General features: G+C 39.7%; 1 protein-coding gene, 1 long non-coding RNA gene and 1 other non-coding gene across 4 annotated transcripts in view; 1 reads left to right on the forward strand and 2 right to left on the reverse strand.

Moving 5' to 3' along the window:
- Positions 1 to 302: 302 nt before the first annotated feature.
- LOC101467960 (uncharacterized) lies at positions 303 to 2,083 on the reverse strand. 2 transcript variants are annotated; one of them, XR_002721480.3, is made up of 4 exons: positions 1,950 to 2,083; positions 1,364 to 1,496; positions 985 to 1,071; positions 303 to 528 (listed from the first exon to the last, which is right to left on the reverse strand). It is a non-coding gene; the product is annotated as an uncharacterized LOC101467960 (long non-coding RNA). The 2 variants fall into 2 exon arrangements; XR_191003.3 differs by having other exon boundaries at positions 1,364 to 1,499; positions 1,950 to 2,078.
- On the reverse strand, positions 811 to 944 carry LOC111501374 (small nucleolar RNA SNORA31). The gene has a single exon (XR_002721481.3). It is a non-coding gene; the product is annotated as a small nucleolar RNA SNORA31 (small nucleolar RNA).
- A 136-nt stretch (positions 2,084 to 2,219) lies between the features above and the next one.
- LOC101468151 (protein TANC1) overlaps positions 2,220 to 23,724 on the forward strand; it is a 47,543-nt gene continuing 26,038 nt past the window's right edge. The window contains exons 1-8 of the mRNA XM_004543375.3: positions 2,220 to 2,643; positions 2,864 to 2,968; positions 4,293 to 4,496; positions 7,635 to 7,727; positions 9,277 to 9,407; positions 11,341 to 11,641; positions 12,354 to 12,635; positions 22,581 to 22,697. Coding sequence (XP_004543432.2) covers positions 2,893 to 2,968; positions 4,293 to 4,496; positions 7,635 to 7,727; positions 9,277 to 9,407; positions 11,341 to 11,641; positions 12,354 to 12,635; positions 22,581 to 22,697 — 1,204 coding nt within the window. The 5' untranslated portion in view covers positions 2,220 to 2,643; positions 2,864 to 2,892. The remainder of the gene's footprint in view (positions 2,644 to 2,863; positions 2,969 to 4,292; positions 4,497 to 7,634; positions 7,728 to 9,276; positions 9,408 to 11,340; positions 11,642 to 12,353; positions 12,636 to 22,580; positions 22,698 to 23,724) is intronic.

A 23,724-nucleotide genomic window follows, 5' to 3' on the forward strand; every position in this document is an offset into this window, starting at 1 on the left:
CATTGACTACCCATATTGAAATTTATTCCCCAGTGACAGGTGGTACCTGCCTTTGGGAATGGCTGTAGTTCAGCTATATGGCAGCGCAGCCACCAGTCTAGTATTTTGAAAGAGAGTCAACTATAGTTACAATAATCCAAGAAAAATTCCTAATTGTCACTTTACAGTGACTTACTGATGCACGGTTTTCTGTATTAATGTAGGGTCTTTACAGTATGAAGCCCCATGAGGCTGGAGTTGTAAAGTGTTGAATACTTTCCCACAGACTTAAACTTTTACTTTCACAAAAGTACTCATGAAAATACGGTTGAATAATTTTATTTAAATAAAAAAATAAAAATAAAAAAAAGAGTCAGGTTTATACAACACAAATCTTGCTGGCAAATGAAGACCTGCTATAAATGCAGCACTGAAACCACAACATGACAATTACAAACTTGCTCTTTGGTTTCTTTGGCAACAGAGGAAGTGAAGATGTCCCACTGGGCCAAGCTCCATTTGCTTTTTACAATGCATCCCACTCATTATCTGTAAGAAGGGGTAAAATATTAAATAAAAATATTAGAAAATGTAAACATCCAACTGCATAAAGATATCAGCGATCCTGCAATAAACAATTTAAAGTAAGATCTCATCAATGCCTTCAGTCAACAGTGACCACCACAGTCTGTCTAGAAACCACTACCCTGTAAATCTGTCTCGAAAGCATGTGCAGGTATTAATGTATTTAGTGGGTGAATACTTAAAGCTGTCACGTCACACCACGTATCCCCATGTGAACCCAACCTTTGACCATTCCTAACAAGCTTAAAATGTATTCCATTATTCAATCTGTGCTGCTATAAAAATGAAGCAGTCAGAAAGCGCGAGGAAGGCTCAGTTTAGCATCTCTATGCAAACCCAGAAGCCAAAGAAGTCTGCTCCAGGTCTATCAGTGGATGCAAATTCATGTACAACCCCAGTTAAAACATTTTAAGCGCTCACCAGCATTCTCAGCGTTGGTCCACAGCTTGTCAGCCTCTCGCAGCTCTGGTTTTATTACCCCGTGCCTTATACATATCCTTCATACGTCTGAAGGAGGAAAAAAATGTTATACATGATACAGTCTCTTTACAAGAATATGTAATTAAGGTTTTTGTGTGCTGGCATGTTAAAACAAACATTTTATCCTCCCTTCTTCAATCTGAGACGCCATGGAAAATGAGCGATCAGAAAGCGCAGGGACATTTAATATTACATCTAAATGTTATAACCCAGGAACTCACAGCAGAGAGCCCAGGCTGTCAAAGATGTGGTCCGAGGACAGGCTTGGTCACTTTACTAAACAGTAGCAAAGTCGTTACAATGTAAACTCAATACATACATGTTCGCACACTGCTTGTCAACTGTCGTCTCAGGTCATGTAATACACAGCTACTGGCATCACTAGTGCATCATGCTGAAACACATCAGTCATCCGCAGCTGGCTCATACAGGTATTCATCCAGCGGGATGATCTGCTTTAAAAGTGCGAAAAAATACGTTAAAAAACGCTTTAACACTTAATCAAGGTCAGAACAGGTTTAGCAGATATGCGCATGGAAAATATTAGTTACAAAGCTCATGTTAGAATTAACATGAGCTAACTAGCAATAATGGAGCACATCCGGTGCTATGCTAAATCTGGTATCGTTAACGAGTATCCATTAACCTTTCTTAAAATCAGCTCTCTCTCATGGCACGAGGCATCATATTTAGCCCCGTGTTACTGCTCATTTCGCTCACTTAGCCGTTAGTCTGGGGCAAAACTAAGAAGCCGGGATTATTTTGCACAAAATATTTTCTAACTCGTGACACAAAATGGCTCGAGCTCATTTTACACGTGTCCGTTGATTCACCATAAAACTCAACAGAACAGACGTCACTAACTTAGCTGTCTTTAACTCAACAGGGCGCCTGAATATACTTACAGTAGGTCATGTCAGGTAAGGTGAATGAGTCGCCGAGGTTACGCATTATAAAGTTCACAAGAACGCCTTTCACTTGCTGCAACACACGAGAGCACAGGCAGCGAAAGGACTGCTCTGAGGTTATCATCCGGATTATAAAGGATGCCGGTGGCGGCTCATTGTCGCCCCCTTGAGGCCGGTTAGGAACTTGTAATTTGCGCTGTCGTCCCCTGGTGTTCAAAATGGATCACGGCATGTATTTAACGTAATGTCCGAGTGCGCTGCTTTGATATTCACTCCAGCTTCCTTAGAAAATTACACGAAGTTAGGCTACTCTTAAAATAATTATCAAAAACTAATTTAAATGAGTTTGAGCACAAACTATTATTAGCTGGCCTGGCATAGTATGAGAGATATAGATTACAGCGAATAATAAAAAATAAAAAATGGCAGTTTCATTAAGTTCAAACATCAAAATGGGATAAAGACACAAAAAACATAAAAGGATAGGATAAGATGTATCAAATGCATAGACAGATTTCCATCAAATGTGGAACACAGGGCCAATGCGCATGTGCAAGACGACCCCCTTCTCCCATCATTTTCTGGAGGTGAAACACTTCTTAATTGGACTCCGCGAGTTTAAATGCTCCTCCATCAGCTTCCTGTGGATATATGTGAGGACATGGAGGCATCAAAGAAGACTTAAGAGCAGGTAATCTGGGAATTTTGGGATGCTAATTTTTTTCATATCTAGCTTACTATAATAATTCGTGCAAACTATTTGTTAAAGACTATATATATAGATCATGGTATTAAAATAAAAACACCATTTAAATGTGGCAGCTGAATTAAGAACTAACAGCGGGGGTAATTTTGTCTGAATAATGTGCCCCTAATTCAAATGAACATTTAACTTTTTTTCCCTTCCACAGTCAGTAGACGGTGAAGCAACAGCCCAGCTATGTTCAGAGCAGTTTTTGGAAACAAGAGAGATGGAGGAGGAAAACGAGGGGAGAAAAAGAGCCAGAGGCACTCAGGTAGAAACAAAACCACTGGAAGTACCAGTGAAGCAAAAACGAGGCATGCATGCTGAACAAAATAATATTGCAACTTTTAGCAGATGTTTTTTTTTAACTGAATGCCCCTTTTGTTTGGAGGTCACAATACTGTAAATGGAAAATGTATGTTATGTTGTGCACACTCATTCTGGTGTTGTTTGATGGTAATATTCAGGTTCTCTCTTCTCTTGGGTGATTTAAGTAGAGTCATTTCAATTAGCCTAATTCATCAGTGTTCCGTCCTTCACACAGTGTCCCGGTGCTTGAATTTAAAGTGTGTCAGACGAAGTTAGAGTGGGTTAAGCAAACATCCTGACCTACTAAACACACGTTGAACACCAGAAGAATTTGTGAGTCCAGCAGATGTATCTGTGCACTTGGCATGAGGCTGTTGTGTCTCCTGTACATGAGTTCAGTGTTCTTTAGGATTCTCTGTCTCAGATGAAATGAAGCTGTTTGTTTTTTAATTTTTTTTTATTTTTAAAGTGTACACTTGTCAACTCGCTGCAGTAAAGATGTGATTCCAGAGTGTGTTGCGGAGATACATAAACATAAGTAGAGCTGGGTATTAGAGCAACCATGTTGCCCATCAATATTTGATAGTGTGCTCCACTGGGTAGAAAGAACAGAGAGGCTGATAGAGAACTGTGTCAGTCTCATTAAAATGATAAAGTGTGTTTACAGTACACTGGCTCTTCTCTGATCATTTGCAGAGAGATGCCACTTTCTGCCTCCTTCTTTAAAGCTTGCCATTAAAAGGCTATGATCATTCCACACTTTCAGGGATTATGCAACAGCATAATAGATGAATTCATAGATTAGGCAATGCAGTTCTGACTACTTATTTGGCTAGTGGTAAAACACACTCATTCAAAGAAGAAGGTAGTAAATTGCTTAATTTTGCTACAGGGCAAACTATGGCAATGATATATAATCAGTATATAAGTGAGTCTCTCTAATCACATGGCTTTGGGAATTATAATGTCTCTTTAAAGGCTGTAATAAGAGTGGATATGAAAATGATTGAAGTATTAAGAGAGAATAACTGTAGCCAGTTTAATGAGCGTGATCCCAATTCTTTAAATAGATGATCCAGCAATGCCAACTTTCCATTACCTCACTGGGAAATATGCCTGGAGACACGATGTGTTTGCTGTGTCGCAGCCTTCTGTGAGACATATTTAATAGGCTTATTCTCTTCTTGTGATATCCTAGATCTACTGTAACTGCACTAACTCTGCTTTTACCTCAACACCTGCCCACCTCTGTCTTCTCTCTACACCCGCCTATGCGTTCCACGCAGGTGACGAGGTGTATGCCCACAGCACCTTGCAGAGAGGCAGCGGCCAGCGCGCCTCTCACTTCCAGGACCACGATGGCGGCTGCACCAAAAACTCAGCAAAACAGAAGAGACTGACCAAGGGTGTGTCCATTTCTTTGCCCTCCTCCCCTCTTCTCCCTCACCAGGCCGACATTGTTCCCTCCCAGTCGTGCAGCAAGTTCCCAGGTGGGTTCACTTGAGATGATCATCCAAACAAAAGCGTGGTCTGGATGTGCTGTATGTAACTGAGAGTGACAAGGAGGTGTGCGTCAGGGACTAGCTGCAAAAATAACAGCATGCTTTCACGGGTTTGCCTTGATTAGCGGGGATCGTCTGTGCGTTCAGCTGTTCCATACATGTGACAGAAAATCCAAGTGCATACAGACCGTGCCTCTAGGGCTCAAAAGCATGTTGACAGATTGTCAGAGTAAATAATTAAGTGAGATAACTTAAGGCAAGAAACCTCAATTAGGTGGGTCATTTTTGAAATATTGTACTATTTTGGATCAATGTGTAAGATATTAAGTCACATTTTTGGTCACGATGAAAGAGAAAATAAACCAACCATTAATTTGAGGCCAGCTTATTATCACATGCATCACATCTACTGTTGGCATGACAAACAAAATGTGTTTTTACTTATTCAAACAACTGTGAATTGGGGCACACGTTAGCCGACAGACTGAAATCCATTTCATGTGATCTGTGTTTGATTGTTGCAGAAAAGCATTGTTACCTGGCATTGCCTTTTCTCTTGATTCCCATATTTCCTGTCAATCTGTCTCATCAAAGCTTCAATAAACCAAAAATGACAAAAAGTGCAGAAGCAGAATCACGTGACGTGATTCAGTTATGTGATAAAGAAACTACGTCCTCTTTGAATTCGAAGGTTTTACGTATCAGGATATCCTTTTAAAAATGACCTTGTCGTTAGCAGATTATAAAATAATTTACACGCAGCAGCAACATGTGTTACACTGTGTATTTATTGTCATATAGCAAAAACTGAGCCAGAGTGCAGGAGCAGTGTGTGAAAAACTAAGTAAACCCCAGTAGCTTGTAAAACCAATTCTACCAGCAATAACTTGGTATGACTTTATCAGGCTCTCACATTGTTGGAGCAATTTTGTCCCACTCTTCTTTACAGCATTGTTTCAGTTCATTGAGGTTTGTGAGCATTTACTCGCAGACAGCTCTCCTGCTGCAGTATTTCAGTTTGTTTGCAGACTGGGCTTTGACTGGGGCATTTCATCATCTCGATTCTTTTCTTTTTTAAGCCATTCTGTTGGAGATTTGTTGCTGGGCTTGGGATCATTGTCCTGTTGCATGAACCAGCTTCAGTTTTAGCTGTCAGAATGGTTTCACATTTGACTCTTGAATACTTTGGCGTTCAGAGGAGTTCATGGTCAATGACTGCAAGGTGTCCAGCTCCTGTGGCTGCATAGCAAGCCCAAATCATCACCGCTCCACCACCGTGCTTCACAGCTGCTATGAGGTGTTTGTGCTGATATGCTGTGTTTGGTTTTCTCCGAACGTGGTGCTGTGATTCATCTCCATGTTGGTCTTATCTGTACAAAGGACATTGTTCCAGAAGTCTTGTGATTTGTTCATATGTAACTTTGTAAACCTAATCTATGCCGACATGTGCTTTCTCCTGTAGACCCTTCCCAACAAGTCATGCTTATTTAATCATTTTCTAATTGTACTGTCATGAACTTTAACATTTAACATGTCACCTGAGGGCTGTAGAGTCTGAGATCATGCAGTACTCAGTTCCTCTGAGTGGATTTGTCAGGGATGTCCACTCCTGGAAAGACTGCCCTGCATGTTTTCCACTAGTGGTGTTCGGTGTAGTATAATCGACTTGAAGGGCATTTATTTAAGTGCATTTGATAGCAGCACCCCCTGCTAACAGATGCACTTCCTATGGAAGCACTAAAGGTCTCCTTCACAAGACTGCTACTGTGTTTTGCCTTAGTTTATGTTACATAAATAATGACATATTGTAATATTTATGTGATGTTGTTCTTCTGAGAATGTATTCATCTACTTTACTTTCTTCTCATGATATGTAAAACCTTAGATTTTAAAAAAGGTGTAGTTACTTTTTGCGGATTTACTTTTTCAATGTCATTAAAGTTACACTGTGATTTATATTAAGGTACCACTTAACTACCTGTAAAATGCTAATGCTCAGTGTATGCAAACTGGTACTTTCAAATTTTCTTTATTGTTTTTGAAAGCTCAGTTGTAGGTCACAAAGCAACCTGCTTGTATATACTGGTTAATGTCAGGTTTAAGGTGAGCAACTCTGTACGTACAGCATTCTTCATAGTAGGTCAATCAAAAGAAATATTAGAGCACAAATTTTATAGTATCTTATACGGAAAGTTCCTTGATTTGCATATTCTTTTGTGAATTTTAAATATTTTAAAGCTTATAAATACATGGAACAAAGAGTAAATATTTTCAGTAGTAATAATCTTAAAAAAAACCCTCATGTTCTGCGATATTTTCCATATTTGAATCCATCTAAATTTGCTGCATGTAAGAAAGTTAACTTTACATTTACTGACCTTAGAGGGAACACCAGGTGGCAGTGTGCTGCAGTAAGTACAGCCATTCAAAAAAAGGTGCTATTGCATTTCATTACATGTAGCACTGCCTTGTTTTCCCACCCGAGCAAATATGAGATTGAAAATTGCAGTAAGTGAAAAAATATATCTAAATCTATATTAGAGTGTCATGGCTTTTGTTTCTTTGGCGATCAAATATTGAACGGTATGTTAGACTTCCGAGTGTTTCTGAGTTGATTCACATGCGTGATTCAAACACTAAGAAGCCTTGAGTATTAAAAAAAAACATGTCAGTGTACGCAAACATCTCATCCTCAAACGGGCTCCAGTGCTGAAGAATCTGCACTTCAAAAAACACTGAGATATTGCATAAAGTGAGACACACCCACACACATCAGAGTGCACCGCTGTCCCTACCACACACACACACACACACATTTGTGGTGTTAATATATTATAGATATCCGCCCACAGTCCAGTGAATGTTGCACTGTTTGTATTCATGGCTTACACTGTATACATTCTTCTTTATACTCATGGGACACAATTCAAATTCTGCACCACAGATCTCATCTGAGGAGGCTTAATTTCTCTCTCTCTCTCTCTCTGTGTCTCTCTCTCGCCCTCCCTCTCTCTCACTTTCTTTCATATCCCTCCCTACCTCCACCCTCAATCCATCCCCCCTCCCACCCTGCCTGCTCTCCCTCCCTCCCTCCCTCTCCCTTCTGCCTCTTTGCTGTGGCCAAAGGACGGGTAAGGAGGCTGGAGTATGTGGATGGCTCTTCCAGCGCAAGAGAGCCACTCGTCTTTGCCTCATGCCGTGGCAAAGCAGACCACAGAGGTGAGAACGGGAGCGTGTGGGCGTGGGTATCGTCGTGTGTGTGTTTTGTTTTGTTTTGGCAGGTGTTGATCAGTGGAGCTGAAAGAGAATAGGGCTATAGGTGAGAGAGAATGAATGAGAAAGAGATTCAAGAGAAAATGAGGGCAGGTTAATTACATCTAAAAGGCTTTGCTGAGTTTTTTTCCTCTGTAAGATGTATATAAGGATAGTGGTGCCTGTGTCATTTTCATGGGATGGCTGAGAGTGGATTTGTTTTATTCCAGTTTCTCTTGAGTCGTTGCCCTGGCTTCTTTGTATGCTGCTTTACACAGTTAAGGTTAGCAATAATGGTGTAAACACTGACCTCTCTGCCAGCTTTCTCTGTGTTTCTGGCCAGAGGGCTACCCTTGGGCTAAACAGATTTCACGAGGCATCTTCCATCCTGGTTGCCAGGCACCTCTCAGCTTCCCGTTTCCAATGGCAACTGCTAGGTGGTTTGATGAATAGAACTGGACATTCGGTGTGTCCTCATGTTACTCCAGATTGGATCGCAGTGCACTGCTGACTAAATGCAAAGTTTTCCCTCCTCCCCCCTCGCTGCAATACACATCCTGCCCAAATATTCAGCAGATGCCCAAGCTGTGAAAAAAGTACCAACAAAGGCTACACTAAGGAAGGTTGTAACTGGGGCACCTTCCAAAACAAAACAAAACAAAAAGCAGACAAAAAAAAAAAGACCACACTTGATTCTCAGAACTGACCCTTTTCCTCTCAGGGTTTGACTTGTGTTTTGTACACAATTTGTTTGTCTGTAAGAGTGATGTAGTGTCTTTAAAGCGTGAGAGTGAGCCAGAAAGAGAACGACTGAGTGGAATGTGTTGTCTAAATGAAAAGATGTTTGCGTGGAGGAGTGAGCTGTTCCTGTAATCCATGATGTCCTGTCATCCTGTTTATATGCCTACTCAATATGCATGTTACTCAGCTGATAACAGCACACAGATGAGGTGCGAGAATGAACGAATGTATTGCTCGTCCGGGTAAAGCGCAGAGACGCGAAAACTGTTTACTTGCTGAAGTAAGCATGGACCTTAAAGGAGCAGGGGTTGGAGGTCAGAGCATAGGGGAGCCTTAAACAGTGATAAATGAATGCTGCACATGGCCTTTGTCAGCCAGTCTCTAGGAACGACAGTGGAGGCAGAGCCGAGGCACTCCTTTCTGCTCCAGAGTCGACGCCGAGCTCATTGAAATTCACAACCCGTCTCTTAACCGAGAGCACCTGGCAGGCGTGAGCACGGGCAAACTCACAACCTCACACAACCTCTCGCTGCTGCTGCGTCAACCCGGGGACTGGAAAGCCACTGTCTGTGCATCCGTAATCAGTGCAGCTGGGGCTGCGCTGACCTGTGGATGCATACATTTCTTTCAGTCCACTGCCTGATGCTGCTGGGTGGGAAGCTCTAAAAGGGAGCTGTGCTCAATCTGCAGCATCGGTTTGTCGGTGGCTTCATTTGGCCCGCTGTGTTTTTTCATGCTTGTTAATCCCTGTGTCCCGAATGTGTGTATGCTCCAGACCTCCACGTGGAGCCACAGCCTGGCTCCTCCCTCTCTAACCAGGAACTAATGACCAGACTATGCTTCTTATTGGGAGAAACAACGCCCGGTACTGCTAGCTCTCCTATGGAGGACAGGAGGGAAAAGAAGGTAAGGCCACATATTGATTAACTGGCCCCATACTGCCATGGCATAGAAAAGGAGAATGGATGGTGTAAAAGAAAAACAACGATTGCCCTCACGATCTTCTTTATTGAATCAAGCTTATTAAAGATAATTAGACTGCATTTTAAAATGCAGTTGCACAGAACTCATTGTGTACTGTGTGAGTGTGTGCTTTGAGCACTCAAATCACTCTGTATGTATTTTGCATCATTATTAATTGCTTTGCCATGTGTCCGCATGGCTTTTACACTCAGTGCCTGATTAGTTTAAGCTCTGTGTATAAAGAGTTATTGTTTGTGCGAATGTCTTTCGATCTTTTTGCCTTTGCATGCTTCAGCCATGGCCCATTTTCGCAGCCTCATTCCACCACCTGAGCTCCAGATTCAGTCAGTTTCACAGAGATAGCAAAGCTCATATGAGGAATGTGGGTTGTCCTGGCTAAGATAGATGAGGCTTTGGTATAAAGGGAATAACAGTGAGCTGTTTAAACTCTGCTGCCTTGTCTCCATACATTCTCTGTGTTGCAGAAAGGTTGCATCAGTAATGAAGAGACCTGAAATGCACGTGATCAAATGAAAGGATAAAAGACTCCTTTTTGTTTTTTGCGCCCGTCTGTTAAAAAAATGTGAATTCAAACATTTTTCAATTCTCGCTCCCTTAATTGGTAAATGCTATGAATTTTTATATGATGTAGACATGTATTTTTAAAGACCAGTGGAGAAACTCAATAGATTAAAAGCATTCATTAAAATGTACGAGCTAGAACCAAGACCCCTTTGACAACCTAAAGAAAAACGTCACAGTCTTTCTTATATAATGTAACTCACCGCAGTGCTGCTGTAGTGATGTGCACTTGCTATTATGTGTGCATATGTTTTTTCTGTTCTCTCAAAAGGTGAGTTTAAAAGTTGAAGGCTTTTTTATTGATGGGTATGATAGAAGATTTGTTTTCATTACTGCATCCATTTTTTCCAGCCTGGCCCTTAGCTTTGTAATTTTTTTGCACTATTAACCCCTTAATGTCCAATGTATCATATTTTATACATTTTATACAGTTTTTCTTACTTCTGCATCATAAATATGATTTTTTTTTCCTAACGGGAAAACTTAAATTCCACAATATGTTTTTAAATGATAAACTGCAGAAAAATGCTGAATGTAACAAATATATAACAAATTAAAACTCCTATATTTAAGGTTTAATTAACACTCAATTTATAAATAAAAAAAAAAATAGAAATTTCTGGCAAGTATTTCATGTTGCAGGCTTTAAAGGGTTAAATACTTACTTCCCATGTTATAGTTATTGCATTGGCAAGTATGCGAAGTCAGGTCTGAGTATCTTGAATTTACTCATCAGAGGTGACTTAAAAAAAGTTGCGTGTTCGAAAAGCGAGTATAATACTTGCCTTTTTCGATTTCCCTACTTAAAATTTAGGTGTGCTGTTTTAATCAGTAACATCGTTTAGACTGATGCCGTGATTTCTTTTTTGCACTTTTTTGTCTTTCCTCTGTGTGGTACATCGCAAAAAACCCCAGAGCGTGGTAAATTCTGAATGTCTGCAGTGATTGATTTTAGTTTTGACGACAGCCAGTCATCTTTAGAAAAAAGGAAAAACTGGGAAATGACAGCAAGGATGAAAATAACTGGAATTATCTTTTCAATTCCCATCTGCATGCACGCTCAAACATATTCACTCACTATTGCAAATAACGCTGCGCAAGAAGGCCAACAGTGTCACGAGGAGTGAAGTGCTGTTAAAAGGTTTGAAATTGGCACTGCTAATTTACTCCACTTTCAACATAGAGGAATTTCACTTAAACATGCTCAAATATTGTTCCACAGAACCTTTTTTCCACCTTTATTTATGGCTTAACTTTTTCTAACCCTTTCTCTTCTCTGGTTTTTTTCCCCCAGTATGATTCCTCTGCTCAGGGGGGGAGTCCCAGCTCCACCCTGACCTGCAGCACAGCCTCACCCTGCTCAGAGAGCCCCTCGTCCACCCTGAGCACCAGTGCGGGAGGCCAGTCTTTGCCCCAGCCTTTACCTTTACCTTCTCCCCACTGTGGCTCTAGCAGCAGTCCCAGTGGAACCCTCTCTAGCCCTGCATCCAGCCCAGCCCCTTGCCCTCCTTGTGGACTCATGACTGGGAGCAGTCCAGGGCCTCCATCTCAAAGCCCCACCTCAACGTTGGAGAGCAAGGATAGTGGAATTATAGGTGAGAGCTGCTGCTGCTCTGTGTCTCCAGATGGTATCTGTTCATATTACAGGACTTCAAATTGTGGTTTTTTTTTCTTCTTCTTCTTTTTTTTTTACACATAGTGACGCACGTCCAACACAGATGCCTAGTCGTGCATCATCAGAAGTTTAAAAAAAAAAACGGTTAGCTAAACAAACATGGGCTATAATATGGAATCGGGAAATGAAATATGACTCTCCTGGTGTTTGCCACACCTTCCTACAATCTCAAAGTTAGGGAGATGCAACATCACTATCTATGTAAAATGTGCACCTCTACCCCACAGCCAGTTTCTCTGTTTGTCTGTGCCACTTCAGCCTTCAGGCTTCAGCTCCCTCCTGTCAAAACTGGGACACTGCTGTCTTTGTTGCTTACGGGTCTGATTCTCCCAAAATAGGACACTTTTTTTTTCTCTTTAAATAGAGTTTGTATTTATAGTTGAACACAAAAAGGTAGAGGGCTCATCAAGTACAATGAAACTTATTGATTGATGACTTGTGAGTAAAACAAAAAAGGGTGTATTTCATTGTAGATTGAATAAATGTGTTTTTGATGATGTTGAAGCTATTGCTTAACTTTTTGTCTTTAGTCATTTATGAGGATGTGCATATAAGCAGTCACATGCCAGATGTTGTTGTTTTTTTTTTCTTTTCTTGGCTCTGTTAACCATATTTTTCTTTCCGCTGCACAGCAACAATCACTAGTTCTTCTGAGAATGAGGAGCGCAGCACCTCCACTGAGGGTCTGGGTAAGGACGAAGGCCCAGAGGGAAGTGGCGGCGTAATGGGCCATACAAATGAGGACCGCCATCCCAGGCCAACCAGGGACAATCTCACAACCCAGCCAGATGAGGCCTTACCTAGAATGGACATCATGGAGCCCAGAACTCCACCAGCACCGAAAAGGCCCCTCCCACAGCACCATTTGCACAGCACCTCCTCTCTTGCGCTGCCCCGTCCAAACTCAGTAGCAGGTACCCAGGTTCTCGTTCTTTCTTATTCTGCGAATTAAGAAGCGGTTATGACTTTGAGAGAGATTTGGGATTGTGCACCTTCTCAGCTGCTGATGGATTAATACGTTTCATATCTCCCAGTTTCATATGAAGCTGGCTGTCTATGAGCCAAGCTAAGGGAATCTTAAGGGAATACAGTTTGGCTAATTACTGCGTATTTCCTAGGGTCTTGCTGTCACCTCTAAGTTGTTAGTCAACCAACAAACATTCCAGGAAGTTAATTTTCCCGGCCAAGAAATAGTCCCACTCATTACCCCCAACACGCAAAAGCAAAAAAAGCAAAAAAAAGCAAAACGTGCCATTTTTACACCTCCATTCTTGCACACATTAAACAAATGATTCATAATTAGTGAGCTAGTGAGTGAGTTGTTAAAAGATGCCATTATACTGTAGATGAAGTGGGCTAATGAGAGTATGAATATGGCAGCTGTGACCCGAGTGATTAATTAATGGACTGATTAATATTGACTGAATAGCAAATTGATTAAGTTGATTGTTAACTTGATACTCTCAAACTGTTCATGCAATGCAGTAGAAGGATAATTTAGAAAAGTGCCTGCGATGCAGAACTGAACTTCACTGCACCGTGTGCTGGTGCTCCACTTACCACGGAGGCTGGATACACACAGTGAGCAGTACCAGTTAAAAGTCCTGGGAGGCCTCTAGTTGTCATAAAAATACCCCCCCTACAGTCACGATCTTTGCTAATGCATGAGGCTCTTTTTCTTCCTTTAGATGTCAGTTCATTTGTAGTGGGAGCAAAAGAAGAGATTCCCTAAGGAGTGGATTCACAGTAATGCCTGCCAGTTTCTTCTGTCAGCTGGTGCTTTCATTTAGACACTCTTGATGAAATTCAGTATCAAGATGAAACAAGCTGCATGTAGCGGTTAGGATTTTACTTCATCTTCATGAACGATTAGACATAGAGGAGCAGGATGAATATATTTATATATGATATACATAATAAGACAAGAAAAAATGAAATCTAAAACTTAAAATTTAGGTGTTTAACGTATTAGTGTCAGGCATTAGTGTCAAACTGTAGACAGATGCAACTTGTGATAAAGATAAACTTGTGCTCCGGTTAGATTCAGATAAAAACATTGAGTTGCATTTTGCATTCACCCACAAGTCATTTTTATGGAAATGTTCCTCACAGCTTTATTATTAACCACCAGTTATACATGAATCCATATTTACATGATAGCATCACACAGTTGCTTCAGATTTGTTGGCTGCACGTCCATGATGCGAATGCCCCGTTCCACCAAATCCCACAGGTGCTCTATTGGAGTGAGATCTGTTGACTGTGGAGGCCATTTGAGTCCAGTGAACTCACTCTTATGTTCAAGAAACCAGTTGGAGATGATTGAAGCTTTGTAACATGGCTTGCTATCCTGCTGGAAGCAGCCATCATCAGATGGGCACACTACGGTCATAAAGGGATGAACATGCTCGACAACAACACTCAGATAGGCTGTGGTGCTGAAGGATGGTACTAAGGGGCCCAAACTGTGTCAGAAAAATATCACCCACACCCTTTCACCACCATCAACAGCAGCTTGACCCCTTAACAAGGAAGGATTCAGGCTTTGTGCTTATGCCAAATTGTGACCCTGGCTTCTGAATGGCTTCTATGATGGTAGCAGTAATCAGAACTCATCAGACCACGCAACATTTTTATAATCTTCTATTGTCCAATTTTGGTGAGTCTGTGTGACTTTATTTCTCTCTATTATTGTAGGGTCTTTACATTACAATATAAAGAACCTTGCGATGACTGTTGGTGTGGTTTGGCTTTATATAAATAAAGTTGTAGCCTCAGTTCTGTTCTTAGCTGACCAGAGTAGCACCTGGTGTGGCCTTTTGGTGCAGTGTTGTGCATTAAGATATGTTCTTCTGCATACCTTGGTTGTAACAACTAGGTATTTGAGTTACTGTAGCCTTCCCATCAGCGTGAAGGTGATTCTGCCATTACCTCTGGCATAAAGAGGACACCTTTTGCTCAGAGAACTGCTGTTGCAAACCAGTGTAAATCCTAGAAATTGTCATGTGGGAAAATTCAAGTAGATCAGCAGATTCTGAAACACTCAGACCAACAGCAATGCCACATGTAGAGGCACTTAAATCACTTTTCTTACTCATTCTCGTGGTCAGTTTAAACTTCAGCAGGTCATCTTGACCACATCTACGTGATTACATGCCCCCACTTGCTGCCATGTGATTGGCTAATTAGATTTGTGTCTAAACAAGCAGTTGAACAGGTGTACCTAACAAAGTAGCTGGAGAATGTGTAGATTTGAAGAAGTATAATAGCTAAGAAATTAACAAAGTTGCCAGTGTTGTAGCATGAGCATAAATGTATGCAGCTCTCTTTCCTTTCAGAGAACACTCTTACATGGATCTTGCTACTTTATGATGTTGAAGGTCAATCAATTCAGACAAGAGACTCTCAGAAAACAGCTAGAAGCATCAAACTTTAGATCATGGGTTGGATTATATCCACAACTGGTTATAAATTTGTCCTCATCGCATCACAGAGTTTACTGTAAACATCCATTCTGTGAAACTGTAGAGAAGTGTGTGTGTGTGTGTGTGTGTGTGTGTGTGTTTGTGTGTGTGTGTGTGTGTGTGTGTGTGTGTGAGAGAGGCATTTGTGCTCTTTAGAGAGGTCTCATTGTCTAACCCTGGCAAGTAAACACATGCAAACTGTCTGTTTTAGACTCTGAAGTTTATGGAGCTGTGTTAGTACTGAAATGTGGACCTAAGGAGCAGCTTTGGGGCTTGTTCTGTAATTTGATTAGTTCTCAGCAGAGTAAATGGGAGTCTCATGTCAAAAGTTTGAAATTTGTTCAGTCTCCAAATCATTCATCCTTAAAAAAAGCTGAGTAACTCACAAACACAAGAGACATCTGTAGACAAAAACAGAAATTGTATCTTTTCTGTGCCCATGCACGTCTGTCCTGTCCACCACTGAAAGTGATATCTAAATGCTGCTAGGTCTGACCCTACCTCTGTGGCTTCTGTTCATTCAGACATGACGATAAAGCTAATGGATAGTAGTGCACGACTGATAGAAGCTACAAAAAAATGTAAGATGCATCGTGTGTAATGAATATGAAGTCCATCCATTAGTGTATGCAAAGCAGCAAGATTTAGTAGTGAGATAGCATCACGTAGCAAAGAAATGAAAAGAATATGTAGATTACAGTCTGGGCATATATAATCAGATCTATTCCAGTGCAGATGCTAATGTTTAATTGTGCAATTAGTCCATACATAATTTAAAGTCCAAACCAGAGTCCAAACTTTATCACCATTTGTGACCATCTATCTGTTCCTATTAATGTGATCGTAGAGATAATTTGCAGAATGGATGAATGGAGTAACTTCTCACACTTTCCAAAGATAAATGCTGATTCTTAGAAGCAGGAGGGCAGGCTAGATTCAATAAGAGTTGGCTGCTTCATTAATCTTCTGGTGGACTGAAACCGGCGCCATTTTGGTGGGCAGCGCTGCGCAGTGTGGTGGCTGTCGGCGCAGTGAGTGCCTAAAGTAGTTTGTGTTTTTGTTGCAAAATCAGACACTAAAGATGTATGAGTGAATTAGCTGCATCAACTACTTGTGTCTTCAGCATATTTCCCAGGTACCTGTCTCTTCTTAACACATAGCCCATGCTTTTAAATGTGGTTTAAGATGCTTCAGTGGCAGTGGATCAGCGTTCTTTGTTATGTGAGAGATTAATACTACTGGCTAACAAGGATACTGGAGCATCATGGTTACGATAACAGAACAGTACAGGACGTTTTCTGTAGCTAGCGAGATACTAGGAGAGTACATCCTGTGCTGAAGATAGTGCCTTACTTTACTGTTGTTTTTTTCTTCTTTTTTTGGAGAGTGATCCAGATCCCCACTTTAAAGACTTCTTCTTCTGCCAGTGCGCTGCCTCTCTGCTGAGCTTTCTAATATGCAGCCTGGTAGCTTTTGCTTAATGTTGCAGTGAGCAGGCAGTTAGCTTAGTTTGGCCAAAAGAGTGGAAACAAGGAGAAACAGCTTGTGTGGCTCTTTCAAAAATGAGACTATTTACAGCATCGTGGTTCATACTTGAGGTTGATCGTTTTCAGCACCATACTAAATCCTCTTTGACTGTGTAAGTTTCCTTCCTTCCCTTCCCCCCTCCTTGCCATGTGGGTGGTATTGGAGAGTACATTTGCCTGTGGTTCTGGGTCAGGTTTGTTAGCTGGGCACGTTTTTACAAATTTGGCAAAGAATCAAGGTCTGATTGCAAAACTGAGTAACATAAGTGTTTAAATTAGCTGCTTCGAATGATATTAAAACTCCAGATCATTTTTTGTTTTTCACCTTTTATTTTTGTTGAGAAAAAAAATCAAATTTTCACACAATTATCTGTTGGGAGTTAATAAAACTCTTAATCTGGCAAAACAAACAAACAAAATGGTATATGATGTTTGTGTAATTTATCTAAAAAAAAGAGTGTAAAAAGAACAGTTCACTTTTGTGTTATGGGTTAGAAGATGGTCTTCACCAAGAAATAGTCAAGGACACGAGTCACTATAAATCTTTTCCATTTTATGAAATGGAGCGTGCTTTGTAATGGCACCCAGCACACTTCTTCCCTTCCTGTTCATAAAAGTCTTGTCTTGCTGGGCAATGAGGGTCCATAAATTGGATTCAGACATCATGCTCTGCCTCTGAAACAATCTTTACTTAAATATGACCGTTTCAAAAATTCATATTGGGAAAATGAGAGAGAACGCCGTAACAGATTTTGGATTTAACATTAACAGAAACTTGGTCTTTCTAAGAAGCTGAATTTGAATTCGGTACATGCTGTCATACCTGGGGAATGTCACACTGAAGTTGGATGAAAATGAGTTGGGGGTTTTTCAAGTATTCAAGCTTTAATATCAGTGAAACCAGTAACCTGATTTGAACCGTTTTAAAGAATGTTATGTTGCTTGTATATGAGAACCTGTACATAAGGGACTTCCTACAGATCCCCAATAATCTCTCAGAGATCCAAATTTTTTATCCAGATATTTTAGGGACTTCAAGCATCCATCATTCTGTGTTAACTTCAGCTGCACTCATGAGAATCCATATTCACAGAGCCACAGTACCTAAAAGATTTGAAGGACCTATCTGAAGCACTTTTCCAGATAATGGAATCTTTCAAATAGCCCCTGAAAAAACGATGCCAGAAAAACATCTCAAACCAGCTCTGCCTTCATCTCTTGAAATCCTTTGTTTTTTTGAGAAAACTAATGAAAGGAGGGACCTGAAATCTTTTCTTAAAAACTACTAGCATGTGCATTTTTACCCTGGATGTTTTTTTTCCAGGAAAATCTGTAAGATCACTTGGGAGGCATTTGACGAACACACATAGAATGACCCATTTACATTTTCAATGAGAGAGCTTCAGAGGTGCTAGTAGTCTGCTTTAGTTACTGTTAAAAAAAACATTTTAAAAAATGAAAAAACAAAGGAAAACAACTGGCTTGACTGTGTTCAGTCATTGTGACGATCTAACTAGCTGTGGATCTTGGGCGGTTGGACCAAAAATGGGTGTCGTTGCCTTGGTACCACTGTATGTGTGCATATTTCCTGATGTCATTCCTCCACATCACCCTCTTGCTCTTCCTCCTCCATCTCTCAGGTCATGAAAGGCAGCAGCTAAGGATCACCTGCATGTCATTCAGATTTTCACTCTATGTGTTTATCCATGTCTTTTCATTTAATCAATAGCTATTATTAATTTCTGGCTATCTTACACAATTTTATCATGTCTTCCTCACCCTCAACAAACAAATGGCTCCCCCTTCCTGAGCCTGGTTCTGCAGGAGGATTCTTCCTGTTAAAGGGAATTTTTTCCTTCCCACTTTCGCCAAGTGCTTGCTCATCTGATTGTTGTTGTTGTTGTTTTATTATTATTATTATTATTATTATTATTATTATTATTATTATTGTAGGGGTCTTTACCTTACAAGACAAAGCACCTTGAGGCGACTGCTGCAGATTTGGCACTATATAAATAAAAGTAATTTGAATTGAAATATCAGTCTTAAGTTTGTCATGTCCATGGCCGAGTTACATCCAGAATTTGTGACTTTATAATTTTCTGACACACTTGATATCAGAGGAAAATCCTGTGAAAATAATTTAAACCTGGCATGATATTTCCTTCACAGACTAATTTTATTTTCTGCCAGAAAGCAATTAAGAGTAGCGATACCTTTAGCGTTGAAAAGGCTTTTAAACAGGTTCTAATGAGCTGCTTGTGATTAAATTGTGTAAGTAATGCCATCAGGGACACTGGAGGCTTGACCTTTAAAGTGATGAATGATCAAAGGGGGCTATAATCAGCTAGACTTTCATCAACAGGGAACATATAGATGGTCAGTGAGTGTGAGATAGGTTGACCTGTCAAAACGTCCAAGAGTTTCTGTGTCAAACTGGCTGAAAAACATGTTTTAACTCTTTAACTGTGTCCCCTCAGCCATTTGGCCAGGTTGTCTTTAGCCAGCAGTCTTTCTCATCCCACTCCCACACCTCCTTCACACTGTTTTGCTGCAGACTGTGTTCCATCCTCTCGCTGTGGATGTTCTTTCAATCCTCAGTTTTCACCACTTGTTTTCTTGCTTGATATTTACAGTCATTTTATGCATGTTCTTTGTCCTGAAAGCTCCCTCCCGCTTCTGCAATATCTCATGCTGTACTCTTTCACAGTATACTAACAGCTCATCCCCCACACAACTTTCTTTTATCCTAATTGCAGTGTTCACACCGTGATTGATATTTGTTGATCCAGAGAGCCCATCATTGTTTACTAGGGAGTCCAATGAACAGGTTATATGTGTTTTTGATGAGCCTGTAAATTAGAATATCAACAGGCCTCGGCAGCTTTCACCCACACTCGCTCACTCTGCTGCTGCAAGCTGATGGACACATGTAGAGATAGTAAATGTGTCAGAAAGGGATCTGATCAGCCAAGTGTGAGCTGTATCTACTGGAGTATTTTCAAAGAAGCAAGCTCAGTGTGTCTTTCTCGCTGTTCCACAGAAAGCAAAGCGAGCGATGGTTTGGCAGAATGACATGCAATAATGCAAGATGCAAATATATTTTACATTGTTTGGCTCATGTCTGAGTGTAGAGAAGTTTTTGATTTGTTGTGTTGAAGGATGCTGCAGCCAGGATCTTCAGGATGTGATTAAAACTTCTGCTTTAAAGCCTGTCAGCCCATAACAGTGCAGATCTATGCTGATATGCTCTCTCACATGCTCTGAAATTACCAGTGATTTCATTTAATGTCATTACATGATTATAGGAAGTTAATGTCTTGCCCACTGCCTAATTTATTGGTCTGTGTACAGTGTGCAACGTGACTTGAGCCTTTTTTTTTTTTTATCCCTCTCCAAAGGGATTAGAGACAGCAGTAATGCCAGATTTTCAGATTTTACAGAGGACTTTTTTTTATTTACCAATGACAAAGAGCAATGAATGAATGACATGAACCCGTCTGCTACTCATTGAAAATAAACTCTTAAAATAACAATGGATTCATTTCCCAAGCCATGCAGTTTTTCGTTGTAAAATATATATGCTATTTATTCCTCCAATAGCAGACAATCCAATAATATAAATAGGAGCAAAAAAAAATACTGCATAGAAACAATATTGGAAGATGGCAAAGGTCGAGCACAAGCATTTATGCCTGCAGTGGCTGTAATCTAGTTGATTTCCTGTCTGGATTTGTGAGCCACTTGGATTAAACGGCCTGATGTTAAAAGGGGAAAATAGAAATAGGAGGAGCTCGAGATTAGACTGGAACAGATTCTTCACTTTTTTCTCTCCAGCTGCTCTAAAAACAGACAAAAACCAGGCTTTACACTGCACTATTTAATTTTTTTTTTTAAATTAAGCAACATTAAGTGAGTTACAGAAATGTGCAATTAATTATTAAGTTATGCAATTTATAAGAATAAAATATTTTCAGGTATGTGAAACGCTTACTTGCCTAGATGTACTTTGAAAGTGAAATTATTTACAGGGACAAGACAGCAGACGCTAATAACTATTTGCTTTTGCTGGCACTCGAATACGTTAGTATTGTTTTGAGATGCGAGACGGATTTTGTTGTTTTGTTTTTTGCTTAAATTGCAGAATCCAGAAGTGACTTTATTTTTCATGAGATTAATCATTCTTATGATCCTTTGTGAGGGTCTTTAACAGTTCTTGCACTGTAAGAGACCCTCACATAACTTAAAGGACGCGAGGGTCTTTCACAGTCCAAGTAATGCAAATGTCATATTCAGGTGGCTTATGTAAAACTGTGTGCTGATGTTCATGCAGAAACTGCACTGTAAGGGCACGCTTCCTCCAAACTTCCTCCAAGTGGACCAAAAAGTAGCATAATTAGAACAAGTCAAAGTCCCTGATGTCTGCAGCTGTGTGCATAAGCAAGGCAGTATATGCAGGACAATACCAGTGAAAACATGTCTCATATATATATATATATATATATATATATATGTATATACATATATATATATACACACATATATATACATATATATATACACACATATATATACATATATATATATACACACATATATATACATATATATATATACACACATATATATACATATATATATATACACACATATATATACATATATATATATATACACACATATATATACATATATATATATATATATATATACACACATATATATACATATATATATATACACACATATATATACATATATATATATATACACACATATATATACATATATATATATATACACACATATATATACATATATATATATATACACACATATATATACATATATATATATATACACACATATATATATATATATATATATATATATATATATATATATATATATATATATATATATATATATATATATATATATATATATATATATATATATATATATATCTTTTGGGTCCAGTTCAGTTATAGTTGCTTGTGTGTCGACGGGTTGTCTGCTTGCTGGACTGAAATGTGTAGGGATGTTAACAATTATTCTTTCCTTAAATCCATCAGAAACCGCCAAGCTGCTTAATGAACTTTGTGTCTTACAGTCGGGTTCATTTGGCAGCTCTCGAACAGAACTGCTTCACTGACAACACGAGGTACTATTTATTAATGAACTGTTGTGTCAGATTGCATTACAGTGTGCTAGGTCTTCTATTTCTATTGTTTCTCTGTTAATAATCCATAGAGATGTATCACAAATACACTGTTTATGTGGAAAATCACATTTAAGGAACTGCAAAGTGCATACTTTCTTGTGTTTCACAGTGGACTAAAGACTACATTTCTCAGAAACTGCAGATGCCTTGCTGACCTGTAAACTCAGTGGTGTGAGTAGGTGGATGGATAGGCAAATGTAGGAGTAAAGAACTCTGTTTTGTTATTTGCCCTTCAGTACAACACGTTCTCAATTGTATGTGTCATGTTGGCTTTTATGTGGCTTATTTGGTCATTAGAGGAATGCGTGTAATCCTGTTATTGACAGCTGATACATTTTTGCATTACAGCCGGCGACGTGTTTCTACTGATTATCGCAAATTTGGTGTCCTGACGCGTGAGACACTATGAAACATTTGGTCATTTCAGACTCATGTCAGCTTGATATTACAGGATGTGAGAAGAGCTGTTTTCTTCTCTTCTCTCTTTTCTCCTCAAGGTCACTGAGCACGTATCATTAACAGCAAAAATTGTTTATATTTCCTGTCTCCATGGATACAGTAATTGACTGGAGTTTCTGCTGTGCATCTTTACTGGATCTCTCTTTCTCTCGCTGAATTCAACCGCCTCCCATTCTCTCCTTACAGCAACAAGCTCCACTCGACTAGAGGATTTGGGTTATCTGGACAGTCAAAGGGCTACTGGGCACAGAGGCTCTGTTCGCAAACACAACACATCTGGACGCACAAGTGATGACTCCAAAGGTATTTTTTGAGCAAGTACAACTGCATGCAGCATGTAGCCACTATAGACTGCTACTGCATACCACTGGTTTGCGGCATTTTGTAGCCCCAGCTTTTGAATCCAGAAGTGGCCATATTTAGAGGAGGAGGAGAGTGGAGTCATCAAGTAATGCTAGCCAGATTAACAAGGTGCTTCTATAGACTATAGACCAGGGGTGTCAAACTCAAATACACAGTGGGCCAAAATTCAAAACTGGAACAAAGTCGCGGGCTAACAATAATATTTATTGAAAAAAAAAAAAATCTTCCTCCAGATATAAGAATGACTCTTTTCTTATGGACTCAAATAAGTTTTGCTGGAAAACTGAATATGGAACAAGCAAAGCTTAATACTAAACAATATATATATTAGCTGTATAATACCAGTAGGCCAGCTCTAATAGTAATTTGGTATGGCTTCGCGGGCCAAATGTAATTAGGCTGTGGGCCAAATTTGGCCCGCGGGCCAGAGTTTGACACCTATGACTTATGGCAAAGTTACAGTCTCAATGTTATTCTTTATTTTTTCTCAGTGTCTTCTTGAGGGACAGTATGTGTATATGTGTACGTGATATTAAATGAATGTTTAAGTGCAGGTTATTGTGCAGACTCAGCACAGAGCATCAAAGAGTTGATTTGTAGTGTGTCACATCAGTGTGGTGGCAGCTGTCCTGGCAGCCATTTTTGGAATTCCATAAGATACTATGATTCATATCAGTATGTCAGACATAAACACATTGTATTGAATGACACAAAAACAGAATCTTATGAGAATTATAAGATTCTGCTAACATTCTGTCCACATTTGATAACCTGCTTAGTGATGTGAAATCATCATCAATGTGCAACTTTGGATTTCTAACTACTAGTGAAAATAAAAAAATTAAAAAAGCCAAAGTGATATTTATTGGAGCAGCTTAATTAATATTTCCAGTGTAATTTGCTGTTAATATCCTTTTCCAACCCCAGTTTGTGTTTTTATCACTTTTGTCCAGGGTGGAAGATGCCA

Source organism: Maylandia zebra, linkage group LG1, assembly GCF_041146795.1.
Source record: "Maylandia zebra isolate NMK-2024a linkage group LG1, Mzebra_GT3a, whole genome shotgun sequence".
In the NCBI taxonomy this organism is placed as follows: Eukaryota; Metazoa; Chordata; class Actinopteri; order Cichliformes; family Cichlidae; genus Maylandia; species Maylandia zebra.